This window comes from Oncorhynchus clarkii, chromosome 19, assembly GCF_045791955.1.
Source record: "Oncorhynchus clarkii lewisi isolate Uvic-CL-2024 chromosome 19, UVic_Ocla_1.0, whole genome shotgun sequence".
Classification (NCBI taxonomy): Eukaryota; Metazoa; Chordata; class Actinopteri; order Salmoniformes; family Salmonidae; genus Oncorhynchus; species Oncorhynchus clarkii.
This window is the reverse complement of record NC_092165.1, coordinates 30,851,175-30,863,657: the sequence shown is the minus strand read 5'-3', so window position 1 is coordinate 30,863,657 and position 12,483 is coordinate 30,851,175. Positions and strand designations below refer to the sequence as shown.

The following is a 12,483-nucleotide window of genomic DNA, read 5'->3' as shown; positions in this document are numbered from 1 at the left end:
ACAATCCTCCTTGAAACTTCCGATCTGTGTACTCTGTGGCTTTCCACCGAGTACACAGACTTTGAGCTCGGAGCGACAAGACCAAGGGTCCCCAACCGATCATCGCAAAATTTGAACACTACCAACAAAAGAAGCTGATCAAAAGCAGGGGAAGGGAGCTTAAAGGGACCAAATTCGGTCTCCATGACCAATTTCCAAGAGAGATAATATTAAGGCTATACGCACTACATGTTACACACACACTCAACCATGTAAATTGTCTGAGTTATTTATTTGGACAGCACATATTATAGTCTTACTCTTATACAGACATCGTACATACTCATTGAATCACATCCAATATCATGCACATCAACCTACTCAGATTTACTACACACATAATATCTTGCCTCAATTTTCTAACATCTGTGGCATTGGCTCACAGGCAAACAGGCAAGGGAATAAAACAAATATTGCTAGAACCTCGTTCTTAAATTCTAAATATCAGACATTTGAAAGCTCTAATTTTGACCGTCACAATACCCCTGATGGCAGTAACTTTACAAGCAATAATTATAGTCAATTTAGACTGAGAATAGGATCTAGTTATGGTAAGGGGTGAAATAAGTATAGCCAGTTATAATTGTAACAGTTTAGCAGATTATAAAAAAGGATCAGTCTTTACGTGGTTAATTAAAACCTCTTATGGATAGGTGGGACGCAAATGTCTCAACTGGCCAATTACCAGGGAAAATGGGGAGCGCCAGATTCAAATAAAATGCTATAAAATTCAAACTTTCATTAAATCACACATGTAAGATACTCAATTAAAGCTACACTCGTTGTGAATCCAGCCAACATGTCAGATTTTAAAAATGCTTTTCGGCGAAAGCATAAGAAGCTATTATCTGATAGCCTGCACCATCTGCACCAGCAGTGAACAAAGGAGCTAGCATATTTCAACCCTGCAGGTGCTACACAAAACACTGAAATAAAATATGCATTACCTTTGACGAGCTCCTTTTGTTGGCACTCCAATATGTCCCGTAAACATCACAATTGGTCCTTTTGTTCGATTAATTCCGTCCATATATATCCAAAATGTCCATTTATAAAGCGAGTTTGATCCAGAAAAAAACAGCTTACAAAAAACGCAACGTCACTACAAAATATTTCAAAAGTTGCCTATAAACTTTTCCAAAATATTTCAAACTACTTTTGTAATACAACTTTAGGTATTTTTTAGGTATTTTTTAAAACGGGGCGGCAGGGTAGCCTAGTGGTTAGAGCGTTGGACTAGTAACCGGAAGGTTGGAAGTTCAAACCCCCGAGCTGACAAGGCCGTCATTGAAAATAAGAATTTGTTCTTAACTGACTTGCCTGGTTAAATAAAGGTAAAATAAAAAATAAAAATAAAATAATCGATCAAATTGTAGACTGGGCAATCTATATTCAATACAGGAAAGAAAACAAACCAGCGCTGCTTTTCACGTCTTGCGCAACTCACAAGTGTCCTCAGTTCCTAGTTGGCCTACGTCTTCATTGCACAAAGGAATAACCTCAACCAAATTCCAAAGACTGGTGACATCCAGTGGAAGCGGTATGAACTGAAAACAAGTTCCCATGAGTTCCCAAAGACAATTCAGGGAACAGAGGGGGGAAAAAAATAAAATAAATTCTGAACAGTTAGTCCTCGGGAACAGTTAGTCCTACATAAGTTCTGTTATACCCACAGACATGATTCAAACAGTTTTTAGAAACTTCAGAGCGTTTTCTATCCAAATCTATGAATAATATGCATATCTTATATTCTTGGCATCAGTAGCAGGAAGTTGAAATTGGGCACGCTATTTATCCAGAAGTGAAAATTCTGCCCCCTAGCTACGAGGTTAAGTACCTCAATGGACTGTAAAGGTAATCCCGCTACAAACTATAATCACCGTGACCTTAAGGAAATCACAAATATTATGGACACATTAGAAATAGTGGATATTTTGGAGACTTAAAAACCCAGACCTAGTGAGAAGTACATGGAGACTTAATCAAGCTAGTTGACTACTTTCTTGTCTCTTGCATCAGGTTAAAACAGTTTTAATAGGGGACAGAATGCGATCGGATCATCATCTAATTGGCCTTCACATTACTCTTATAGAATTTCCACGTGGCCGGGGATATTGGAAATTTAATCCAAGTTTACTGGAGGACAACTTATTTTTAACTAAAAAATAATAATTTATAACATAGGTTCAGCAAATCCCCTTATTGTTGGCAATAAAAAATTATACTACAGAGATACAAAATAAGTTAGAGGAAAAACAAAGATCTTGAACTTATTCAAGAACGATCTAATGTATTGCAAAAATAAAGCAAAATGGAGAAAAATACACCTTTAATCTCCATTACAGGAACGCTAACAAAAATATTTTGTAGAAACTCGTTACTGAAGACGGAGTTATCTATGATTCTCTGAATGATATTTTTAAATGGGAAGCTAAATGTTTTAGGCAGATAGGCTCTTTTCCGTCTCATCCTCTCCCACTGAATGACGATTACGTTAAGGAATGTTTTCCAAGTAATATAAAAAATGGAAAATTAACAAATGTACAGAAAGATCAGTGCGAATGTCAAATTACAGAGGAAGTACTTTGAGGCTATTAAATCCTTTCAGTCTGGAAATCCCAGGGCTTGATGGCATAACAGTAGAGGTATATCAAGCCTTTTTTGATATACTAAAAGCTTCATTGTTAGATTGTTTTGACTACTAGAAATGGTAGTCTGTCAGGTACTCGGCAGAAACGTCTGATTTCTCCATTATTAAATCAAGACCCAGATGGCAAATATAACTATCCAGTCTATCTAAAATAACTGGAGGCCCCTTACACTTCAATGCAGAAATACTAGCGAAATGCATAGCACTCAGATTATAATTATTTTTTTTACCAGGTATAGGTCATCCTGATCTGACAGTTTTTTTAACATGGACAACACATTGGAGATAATATACGACAACTACTAGACATAATAAAACATTATGAAACATCTAAGAAGCTAGGCCTGGTATTTCTAGCTGATTTTATAAAGTAAGACTGGATTTTATTTATAAATGTGTGGATTTAAAAAAATAAATTTTGGTGTTTCTCTTATAAAATGGGTAAAAATAATGTATTTACACCCTAGGTGTAAAATAGTAAATAACGGCTACTTCTCAGAGTTTTGAATTGTCAAGATGAGTTAAACAAGGGTGTCCGCTGTCAACATATCTATTCGTTACGGTCATCGAAATGCTAGATATTAAAATCAGATCCAATAACAACATTAGAGGTTTAGAAATCCAAGGCTTAAAACCAAAGGTGTCCATGTATGCCGATGACTCCAGTTTTATATTAAGTCCGCAAGCTAGATCCCTGCAATGTCTCATTGAAGATAGGTTTTAGTCCAGAGTACAGAAAAGTTAATTATGATAAGTGTACAATATTACATATTGGATCTTTAAAAAGTACAACTTTTACATTACCCTGCAGTTTACCTATAAAATTGGCTGATGGTAAAGTAGACATACTTGGTATTCATGTCACAAAATATATATAAATAAGCTCTCCACAATGAATTTCAGTAGAGAACTTGTAAAAATAGACAAGATCCTGCAACCGTGGAAAGGTAAATACCTGTCTATTTATTGAAAAATTGCCCTGATTTAACTCCTTAATCATATCTCAGTTTACTCACTTATGGCGCTGCCTACTCCTGATGATCTTGTTTTTCAAATCATATGAGCAAAAAAATATTTTGCTTTATCTGGGATGCTAAACCAGACAAAATAAAGCGTGCCTATCAATATAATGAAGATGAATTGGGTGGGTTGAGATTATTAAATATAAAATCACTAAACCTCTCTCAGCTTCACTTATTCAAAAGTTTTGCTTTAACCCTAAATGGTTCTCAAGTAGACTACTAAGAAAAGCTCATCCATTGTTTAAAATTGGCCTTGCAGATTGAGACATGGCAATTTCAATTAATTGAAAATGATCTTTTTTCAAACAAGCAATGCGGAGCTGGCTACAATTTCAATTTCATCCCCCTGATAAGATATAACAAATATTATGGCTGAACTCAAATGTGCTGGTTGATAAAATACCTGTATTTATGGGAAAGATTTTTGAAAAGGGCTTTGTAAATTGGAATGGTAGAGTAGAGTTATGTCCTTCACGGAGTTATCAGAAATGTACAGAAAGGTCTGCTCAATCCAAGAGTACAACCAATTGATTACAGTGTTACCCCAAAAATGGAGGAGGCAGGTGGCAGCGGGAGGAGGTAGGGAACTGGTTTGTCTGCCCAATATAAAGGATCAAAACTGGTGCAGAAATAAAATAGCATAAATAGGAAAGTATACCAGCTTCATTTGAGGACCAGGATGTTGACAACTGTGCCATACAGATTGCAAACTAGTTGAAGAGATTTTTGATGTACCGACTCCATTGTACAGGGTGTATGGGTTGATATATAAAACAATGCAAGATTCAAGACTTTGAAGACATGCTTTTCAGCTAAAATTATTATATTGAATTCTTGCCACCAACAAAATGTTGATAATTTGGTTCATAAAATCATCGAAGCTCTGCAGATTTTGTTGTGAGGATACAGAATCAATAGATCGTTTATTTTCGTATTGCTCTCAGGTATCCTGTTTCTGGTCTCAGGTTCAGGAATGGCTGAAAATGCATAGCATTGATCTAAAATTGACCCTAGAAATAGTACTGTTAGGAGATCTGGAGAGACCAGGGCGGCAGGTAGAGTAGTGGTTAGAGCATTGGACTAGTAACTGGAAGGTTACTAGATCGAGCAGACAAGTTAAAAATCTGTCGTTCTGCCTTTGTTCGAGGCAGTTAACCCACTGTTCCCCGGTAGGCTGTCATTGTAAATAAGAATTTGTTCTTAACTGAATTGCCTAGTTAAATATTATTGTTATTTTTCTTTTTTTAAAGACCGTGTCAGTCAATTACTAATACTCGTAGTAAAATTATTCATCTTCAATTCGCAAACTGTGGATTCTATTCGATTAGGTAGATTGAAATTGTACGTTACACATGACAGCATAGTTGAAATATGTATGTTGTGTAGAAATCCGAAGAGGGTGGCCAGCAGAGATAGGTGGGATGGGCTGAGGGAAGCTGAGGGTTGGGATGTGGAATTGGAGTGGAGTTGCTGTGTGGGAGAAAGAATGATGGTCAAAGATAAAAGTAAACAATTAAACGTAATAAAAAGTAAGTTTGAATGACACGAAGGCTGATGCCGGCAGGTGCCATGCCGTGCAGGTGTTTGTACACATGAATATACACACACTCATTCAAATAAACGCATACAAGAACACACATATACATGTAATAGTGCCAGACATGCACACAAACATATACAGTTGGCATTGCTGTTATGATTTTAGTTGTCCTTGATGTCCTCTTTTTTTTGCATAGTTTTCTTTTTTCTCTTTAGTTCATTTTCTTGGGGGTGGGGAATGGAATTAATTGTATTTTTTGTTCTTGGGGGAGACTGGGAGGGGTCTCGAATGGTTGAGGGACAGCTAATGGGGAACTGTGGGGGGTATCTTGGAGGGCTCGGGTTCATGCTTTTTGGCCAGGTGTGAGATCTGTCAACATGCCATTGAGCAGGGCATTGACCCTGGATGCTTATGTGTGTCGCTCTGAGTGGGTGTCTGTTGGATGACTGGTGTGATGTAGTTGTTGAGCGGCTTCACTGCAAGTATATTGTATGTTTCGGTTATTCAATAAAAAAAGATTAGGAGATGTAGACCGTTTTAATAGACAAACCAGTTAGTAGAACAATTGCTTATAATTAAGCAATAAGGCACGAGGGGGTGTGGTATGTGGCCAATATATCACGGCTAAGGGCTGTTCTTAGGCATGACGTATCGCAGATTGCCTGGACACAGCCTTTAGCAGTGCCTTACTGCTATTATAAACTGGTTACCAATGTAATTAGAGCAATACAAATACATGTTTTGTCATATCCGTTAGCACGGCTGTCAGCATTCAGGGCAGGAACCACACAGTTTATAACCATTAGTAAACACTCCTGCTATTAGGTAAAGCTTATCTACATGACAGTAAAGTTAATAAAAATGAATGTAGGTATATTTAAATGCCATTAAAAATAACTTCAACCCTATCAGCCCTATGGGAAAGCACATTTCATATTGGACATGTTTAGGTAGTCTTTCCCTCCTAGTTTCAATAATTTTTTTCCTTCTGTTTAGTGGCGACTAGTGAGTATGACCATGGACTAAAATTTATTTGATTTAGAAATGTGATTTCGTAATCTCCCGTGGGCAGACTCTGCTTGTTGACTGAGAGATAAATGGGATTTGCCGAGATCTGAAAATCCAGTTTATTTTTTACATTTTTATTTTTGTCACTGGTTATCTGGACGTGTCAGGATTGGGTGAAGGCGGTGCCTAAACTGCTTCGTCTGTAGTGCGCCCACACGGTCCGGAAGGGGTGGCAGGTGGGGAAGGGGGGACTTTGGCTAAGCTTTTCCTTTTGTGAGGGTGACTACTTTCAGTTTCTAACATGTATGAACACCGAAGTGAATCGCGCAGCTGACCAAATTACACAAGATTTTACCTCTGGGTTAACAGAGATGAGTGATTTTTGTAATGTTTCTTCTCTCCCAAGAATATGCTTTAGTTGAGTGAATGACTTTGTGCTGTCTGTCTCTCTCAACCCAGTCCCTATCCCGCTCTCTGTCCAGCTGCACCATGGGAAAGAAGAGTCGAGTGAAGACTCAGAAGTCGGGGACAGGCGCCATGGCTGTGGTCTCCCCCAGAGAGATGATAAACCTCATATCGGAGCTCTTACAGAGTACGTAGCCGGGATGGCACCCTGCAACCTATACTATATATAGTGTACTACTTTTGACAAGGGGCCCATTTTCAATGGAGATTCTGTGTCCATGGAATGTTCTTAGGCTTGATCAGTGTCAGGGCCTGTTTCCCCAATGTGATTGCCTTATGTTACTTATGTATGTCCCGTTAGAATGCAGCAGTGCTGCCCCTTCTCCAGGGAAAGAGTGGGAGGAGTACGTCCAGATACGAGGCTTGGTGGAGAAGATCCGGAAGAAACAGAAAGGTATGTTGGAACACACCGGTTTCCTTTAGCCGGCAATCGGCTCAAAATAAATGAAAAGTGTGATTTTCCCCTGAAGCTCCTCAGCTGCTGCTGGAGGTAAACATGGGCTTTTAGAAGCCCAATCCGTTGCGCAACAATTTCAAACGCAATCGAGTGTTAAAAACAGTTTTGGTGTATGATTTTTAAAAAGAGCAAAAAAAAATTCTCAACTAGTAATTGAGGCGCACCTCCCATTCATGTGTAGGCAACAGGCTGTCAGGGCTTCATTGTTTCAAACTTGATTTTTTTTTAATTTCATATTATGAGGCAAGTATTTTAAGACTTCATAGGCGGCGTGTGAGTTTAAAGTTCTAGAATTTATTCATTTCTACCGTTCTGCGGGCCAGTTATGATTTTCTTATGTGCATTTTAGTTGAATAGTTTCAATTCAATAACATTTCTGTATATGAAAATCATTTTCATGTGGTTAAGCATTAAAATCTGAATAAAAAATTATAAAAAGTTAAGTCAACCAACCTGCCTCTGCCATATGGACACCTTGATACAGCAGGATCCATTAGCGGCTAAAGAAATGAGCGCATGAAACTCATAGCCTATAGGCCAATGCAGCAGTAGGCCTATAACTTCCATTGCTCTTTTACGCTGAGGATGGGTGGTTATCGGAATTGTTGGAAAGATTTTTCAAATAGCTTGCTGCGAGGAACTGCAGTTTTTTAATATATTATTATTCTCAATGGATAACAAAGGCTTTCCTAGATTTCTGCACAGCAGACCAGGTACCTCTATGCATCCTGAAGCGCTCGATCCCTCAACGTTATCAGGACAGAGAAACAAGATACTTGCTCATTGCTCACATGGAGCACTCCAAACAAAAGACAATGGAAAAAATTGAAAAGCTTGTTTCTTACAAGTGTAGCAGGCTGTGAACTCTGCAAACGTTTCCACTCCGAGAATGAGAACGGTAAATGACTGTAATGCATGATTTAACAGATATTAAAATAACCAAATGACCGGGATTAATAGTACATTTACTGCTGGTGACACGTGATGGAGAGTTGATGATAAAGAAATAAGAATGGGCAAACAATTCACAGGAAACAATGGATGCTCAAGAATTTGTGGGAGGCAGCTGAGCCGTTCTAGACTCCCCTATATCTTCACCACATCCCCCCCCCCCCCCTTCTTCTTGTCTCAACATTTTATATTATACTCAAACATTATCTTCACACATGTTAAATGCTTTTTCACTGACATCCGTAACTCAATAGTCAGCTAGGCCTATTGCCACACACGCTTCCCAAATAGGCATGGGCCTACGAACTTGTGATTTGAAACATTCCGCAGCAACTTCCTCGATTTCTCTTTGGCTCTTTTGCTAAGTCATGCTTTCTGGTGAAGTATTTTGAAGTGTATTTCTTTATAGACAGGAGTGATTATACCATTTTTACATTTCTTTCCATTTATTTCCCTATTGGACCCACCGCCCTTTCTCTCCTGTTCTATTGGTATTCATATCAACTTTTATTTCGTTCTCCAAAAGCCAAAGGCAGAATCCTAGTCATAATAGCAACCTATCCTAGTTTTTGCCTCTTTAGATTCCCCCTCTTTCATCGCTTTCACATATGGAACTGCTATCAGGTGCACTGTTTAGAATGTTGTTTTCCCAGGTGCACTGTTTAGAATGTTGTTTTCCCAGGTGCGCTGTTTAGAATGGCGCGTTTTCCCAGGTGCGCTGTTTAGAATGGCGCGTTTTCCCAGGTGCGCTGTTTAGAATGGCGCGTTTTCCCAGGTGCGCTGTTTAGAATGTTGTTTTCTCAGGTGCGCTGTTTAGAATGGCGTGTTTTCCCAGGTGCGCTGTTTAGAATGGCGCGTTTTCCCAGGTGCGCTGTTTAGAATTCACGCGTTTTCCCCGGTCGCGCTGTTTAGTATGGCGTGTTTTCCCAGGTGCGCTGTTTAGAATGCCGCGTTTTCCCAGGTGCGCTGTTTAGAATGGCGCGTTTTCCCCGGTCGCGCTGTTTAGTATGGCGTGTTTTCCCGGGTGCGCTGTTTAGAATGGCGCGTTTTCCTGCAAATTCCATTTTAACAAATGCTAGAAAATTATGTTTTATTGGCTGCTTTCATTAGATGAGTTGCATGTTCTGTTAACTTCTTGCGGATCAGTGGGACGCTAGCGCCTAAATTAAATTACTATAAATATTAAACTTTAATGAAATCACAAGTGCAATTCATCAAAAATAAAGCTTAACCTCTCTAGGGTACGTGGGACGGTAACGTCCCACCTCGTCAACAGCCAGTGAAACTGCAGGGCGCCAAATTAAAAACAGAAATCCCATAGTTAAAATTCCTCAAACATACATGCATTTTACACCATGTTAAAGCTACACTTGTTGTACATCCAGCCACAGTGTCCGATTTCAAAAAGGCTTTACGACAAAAGTAAACCAAACTATTACGTTAGGTCAGAGCCGAGTCACAGAAAAACACAGCCAATTTTCCAGCCAAAGAGAGGAGTCACAAAAAGCAGAAATATAGATGATCATCAAAGGTTAGTGATTAATTTTATCAGATGACACTCATAGGACTTCATGTTACACAATACATGTGTGTTTTGTTCGATAAAGCTCATATTTATATCCAAAAATATGAGTTTACATTGGCATGTTATGTTCAGTAGTTCGAAAACATCCGGTGATTTTGCAGAGAGCCACATCAATTTACAGAAATACTCATAATTAACATTGCTAAAAGATACAACTGTTATGCATGGAATTTTAGATCCTCTTCTCCTTAATGCAACAGCTGTGTCAGATTTCAAACAAACTTTACGGAAAAAGCAAACCATGCAATAATCTGAGTACGGCACTCAGACGACAAATCAAACCAAACAGATATCCGCTATGTTGGAGTCAACAAAAGTCAGAAATGGCATTATAAATATTCACTTACCTTTGATGATCTTCATCAGAATGCACTCCCAGGAATCCCAGTTCCACAATAAAGGTTTTTGTTCGATAATGTCCAGATACCTCATTTTTGTTCGCGTTCCAGTACACAATCCAAACTCACGACGTGCGATCACTAGGAGCAGACGATAAGTCAAAAAGTTCCTTTACAGTCCGTAGAAACATGTAAAACGATGTATAGAATCAATCTTTATGATGTTTTTAACATGAATCTTCAATAATGTTCCAACCGGAGAATTCCTTTGTATGTAGAAATGCAATGGAACAGCTCTCACGTGAATGCGCGAGACTGAGCTCGTGGCTCTCTGGCAGACCTCTGACTCATTCCCCTCTCATTCGCCCCCACTTCACAGTAGAAGCATCAAACAAGTTTCTAAAGACTGTTGACATCTAGTGGAAGCCTTAGGAAGTGCAATATGACCCCATAGACACTATGTATTCGATAGGGCAAGAGTTGAAAAACAACAAACCTCAGATTTCCCACTTCCTGGTTGGATTTATCAGGTTTTTGCCTGCCATATGAGTTATGTTATACTCAGACATTATTCAAACAGTTTTAGAAACTTCAGTTTATTTTAATCCAAATCTACTAATTATATGCATATTCTAGCTTTTATGGCTGTGTAGCAGGCAGTTTAATTTGGGCACGCTTTTCATCCAAAATTCCCAATGCTGCCCCCTATCCTAGAGAAGTTAACTTGTTGTTAATCCAGCCGGCGTGTCAGATTTCAAAAAGGCTTTACAGCGAAAGCAAACCATGTGATTATATGAGGACAGCGCTCAGCACACAAATGCATAACAAATAATTTTCAACTTGGGGGTTGCAACACGAAAGTCAGAAATAGCGATATATGCCTTTGAAGATTTTCTTCTGTTGGCACTCAAAGGTCCCAGTTACATTACAAATGGTCCTTTTGTTCGATAAAGTCCTTTATATCCATAAAAACTCAGTATATCTGGCGCGCTTCAGTCAATAATCCACTCTGTTTCCCTCCAAAATGCATTCAAAATGAATCCCAAACATTACCAATAAACTTATGTAAACAAGTTAATCAACGTTTATAATCAAACCTTAGGTACCCTAATACGCAAATAAACGATAAAATTTAAGACAGAGAATCGTCGTTATTGTCTTTACCGGAGAAAAATACCAAAGAACGTGCTCTCATTCACGCGCTTGGAAACACTACAGCCAAAATGGGAGCCACCTAGCAAAACTACAATTTCTGGCAAATTTTTCCAAAAACCAGCCTGAAACTCTTTCTAAAGACTGTTGACATCTAGTGGAAGCCCTAGGAACTGCAATCAGGCACGATTTCGCCCTATTATAAATGTGCCAGCCATTGAAATCTTTTTTTTTGGGGGGGGTGGTTTGTCCTCGGGGTTTCGCCTGCCATTTCAGTTCTGTTATACTCAGATATTATTTTTAACAGTTTTAGAAACTTTAGAGTTTTCTATCCAAATCTACCAATTATATGCATATCCTAGCTTCTGGGCCGGAGTAGCAGGCAGTTTACTTTGGGCACGCTTTTCATCCGGACGTCAAAATACCACCCCCTTTTCCAAAGAAGTTAAGATGCATTACCATAATGTAAATGTTCTGTTAAGATGCGTAAACATAATGTAATTTGGATTTCTGTCATTCTAAGCTCTGTGGGTGGATGCCGTAATGGGTTATGCACCCAATGCATATGAGTCTGGTAAATTTCTCAAATGACCGGTAAATTAAAATCTTCCCCCTCACGTTGTCCGGCGCCACATTTTCCTAATGGAAAATGGTAATAAAACTATGATTACTACACACACACACACAGCTGGATTTGAGCCATGGCCTATATAGATTAAATAGGAAGAACTCTGAGTTTGATCATAACTGTGTGTGCGTGTGTTTCTCTGTCTCTTTCCCAGGTATCTCAGTGATATTCGAGGGCAGCAGAGAGGAGTTCTTCCCGACACTGATGGCGTGGGCTCAGGAGAGTGGAGCGTCCTGCGAGGGTTTTGAGATCGCCAACTTTGCTGGCGAGGGCTTCGGCCTCAGGGCCACCAAGGACATCAAGGTGGGTCGCTACAACCGGATCGGCCGGTGTCCATGGCAAGTTGTCAGGGTGACATCACTTGGGTCTTGATCATTAGTGCACATCGTAGCAAAACGTTTTGCAATGGAAACCATAGTTTCTTATTGTACAAGTTGAACTGATTAACAAAATTACTCCAAGGTATTTTTAAGGATGAGAAAGGCCTTGACCTGAGGCTTCCTCCATAGACGATCTAGATAGATCAGCTCCTTGATTACATTTCAACAGAGGAAACAAGGCTTAATTCTCTCTTATTGGTGTTCTTCTCATAATGACCCACCAATTAGCCCTCATTATTGATGTTCTAAAATGGCTGCTGTTTAGGTC

At 39.1% G+C, this 12,483-nt stretch overlaps 1 protein-coding gene across 1 annotated transcript in view; it reads left to right on the top strand.

Moving 5' to 3' along the window:
* Positions 1-12,483, top strand: part of LOC139375023 (actin-histidine N-methyltransferase-like) — a 61,293-nt gene that overhangs the window by 9,602 nt on the left and 39,208 nt on the right. The window contains exons 2-4 of the mRNA XM_071116388.1: positions 6,719-6,851; positions 7,026-7,118; positions 11,990-12,138. Of these exons, the coding sequence (XP_070972489.1) occupies positions 6,749-6,851; positions 7,026-7,118; positions 11,990-12,138 (345 nt within the window). The 5' untranslated portion in view covers positions 6,719-6,748. The remainder of the gene's footprint in view (positions 1-6,718; positions 6,852-7,025; positions 7,119-11,989; positions 12,139-12,483) is intronic.